The sequence below is a fragment of the Equus quagga genome, unplaced genomic scaffold, assembly GCF_021613505.1.
Source record: "Equus quagga isolate Etosha38 unplaced genomic scaffold, UCLA_HA_Equagga_1.0 1124_RagTag, whole genome shotgun sequence".
NCBI lineage: Eukaryota > Metazoa > Chordata > Mammalia > Perissodactyla > Equidae > Equus > Equus quagga.
Window position 1 is genome coordinate 3,365 of NW_025795630.1, and position 2,648 is coordinate 6,012.

The 2,648-nt window shown below is 60.2% G+C and overlaps 1 protein-coding gene across 1 annotated transcript; it reads left to right on the forward strand.

Moving 5' to 3' along the window:
• Nucleotides 1–56: 56 nt before the first annotated feature.
• Nucleotides 57–2,617, forward strand: LOC124232756 (palmitoyltransferase ZDHHC19-like; the record flags this gene model as incomplete). Its single annotated transcript, XM_046649672.1, has 4 exons — nucleotides 57–228; nucleotides 777–916; nucleotides 1,735–1,905; nucleotides 2,280–2,617. Coding segments are annotated over 4 exons (821 nt in total), but the record flags the coding sequence as incomplete, so codon positions are not given.
• Between the last annotated feature and the right edge of the window lie 31 nt (nucleotides 2,618–2,648).

A 2,648-nucleotide genomic window follows, 5' to 3' on the forward strand; every position in this document is an offset into this window, starting at 1 on the left:
ATATTTAGAGCAGACTTTAAGGTCTGTGAGTCCTGACCAGGTGGACTGAGTCCTAGGGGGAGCTCTGGGACCCCAAGATCAGGGCTGAGTCCTGCTCTTGTCTCAGTTGCAGATGGCTGGCCCAGAACGGGGAGTGGGTCTATCCCATTTTCACAGGCCCCCTCTTCGTCCTCACCTTCTGCAGTCTCCTTTCCCTCCACTTGTCAGACCCTGGCATCTTGCATCAAGGTGAGCTCTCAGCTCCCTGGGAGAAGGAGGTAGCAGCCTACAGGCTCCTGGCTGCAAGGATGATTCCTAACGTGCTCCCCCATCTCCCATCCTTGGGCCTCATGACCCTTTCCCCCCACAACCTCATTTGCTTGGGCCCTGCTTCTGGCGCTTCATTTCCCAAGCCACCAGGATGTGGAAAAACAGCATTCTGGAGGTTTCCATTTGCCTTGGTGGGGGAAGCCCGGGGAAGACCAGGGAGAGAAGCCAGCTCTTGGCAACCACTCAGTTCTCTTCTTCCTTCCCACTGCATGCACTCCTTAAAGCATCAATCCCAGTTTCAAAGGCCTGTGTCCTCACAGAGCTACTCTGGCTGGAAACTACCTTCCTGTGGACTGCCAGCCTCTCTGAGTGTGGTCAGTCCACTGAGTGGGGACCAGGGATTCCCCTGCCCACCTCCTCCCCACCCTTCCTGGAGCCCTGTGATGCTGCGGGGCTGCCCCCCACCCCCACCAGCAGCAGAGTGATGGGAGGGCTGCTGTTGCTGCCCAGTCCTCTTCCCATGCCAGGCTCCAACGAACTGGGCCCCATGATGGCGCCTGTGGTGTGGGTGAACCACAGGGCCTTCCTTCTGCAGTGGTGCCCAAAGTGCTGCTTCCTCCGCCCACTCCGGACCTACCACATCACCTGGTGCAACATTTGTGTGGAGGTGAGCGCCCCTCTCATCTGACCACCTGTCCCCGACCACCCCCCCAGCACCTGGTTGGGACCAGGAGGCCCACTTCCACGGGGGGGGGGTGGGCAGTGGCAGGCTTGAAACCACTGCTAAAGGCCAAGGGTGGCAGTAACTCCCAGCCACTCTTGGTCACTCATTCAGGCCACTGCCTCTGTGCCTGCATCTGTCCTGGGAGGCTGGCCCCTGCCTGCCCAGGTGCTGAAAGGCACAGGTGCATCCATGTCTATGCTTGGCCTAGTCAGGCCAGGGAGGGGAAAGACACCCTTGTCCCACCCCAGGGCTCGCTGACATTAGATGCTCAAGGGCCCTCTGGCTGACTGTAGGCCTTGCCTAGGGAGATTTGCCTGTCCTCTCTTGGGTTCAGGCCAGACAATCTCCTGGGTTCTGAGAGTTTGTTTCCCTTGTGTGCAGAGCCTGCCAAGGTTTGCAAATGTGCTGTCTTATCTGCTTCTTACAACCCTGGGAGGCTGGGGGGTTGGGGGTGTCATTATTACTCTCATTCAGTGGAAGAGAAAACAGAAGTCCTGCTGAGGTGCCACAGAAGGCCAGGCATATCTTGTCTCTAGAGGCCTCTTGACAGGTGACCTTGAGCCACAGAGCCCTAAAGTGCTCTAACCACAGAAATGCCAGCGATAGGGACTTTTTAGCTTAGTTTCTCTGGGGGAAGGGAGACAGCGCTGGAGACCAGGGGCTGATGGCCTAGGGGTCTAGGGTAAGGCTCAGGTTTAGGGGCGATGGAGGCTAAGCCAGAGGTCGGGTCCTCGAGGGCGCCCACTCTCTCTCTCACCCAGGAATTTGACCACCACTGCAAGTGGGTCAATAATTGCATCGGTCACAGCAATTTCCGCGTCTTCATGCTGCTGGTCCAGTCGCTATGCCTGTACTCGGACGCCATGCTGGTCACCTGCCTGATCTTCCTGGTGCGCACGATTCACCTGCCATTCACCACGGACAAGATCATCGTGTATCAATCAGGCTGCGGAGCCCCCTTGGGGAGAGGTGGGCAGGGTGGGGACAACAATGGGCTGGGTCACGGGGCGAGGCGAGTGGTGGGCGGGGTTCAAGAGAGAAGCCGCCAGGAGACCCAGTCTGGGAGGAGTTGATGGTGGTAGGGTCGGGGGGATGGACGGGGCTAGGAGGCTCAGGGGGAGAGTTTAGGATCTAGCAGGGTCTTGGATGGAGGCAGCCCGGGGGCCTGGACAGCAGGATGTGCTGAGGTTTACCTGGGGCTGGAGCGCAGGGAGCGGGTAGACCCTCTGCTCGTGGGCGCGGCCGTTGGGGCGGAGTCTGGGTGAGGGGCGGGGCCCCGGAGGACGGTTGGCGGCGCTGTTCTTAGCTCGTGGGCGGCATCCTAGCGGCCATACCCGCCGCCGGCTTCCTGCTGCTTCACTCCGTGCTGCTGCTAATCAAGGTCAGGTCGGTGAGCGCGGCCCAGCGCTCCCACGAGGGCAAGGTAAGCGGGCCCGGGGGGCGCCACGACACGGGGCTGTGGGCGGTCACCTTGCCCCTCCCGGACCTCCGTCTGCACTTTCCGCTGTTTCTGCGGCACACTGGTTGTCACGCTTCACTTCTGTCGAAGGTGCTTCGTTGCCCTTCAGACCCAGATTCAGCTCAGGTCGCAGGTCTACTGTGTGCCAAGCCGCAGGTGCATGATTTTGGGCGCTGGGCGGTGAGGTGAGTGAGGCTCCATCCTGCGCTTGTGTTG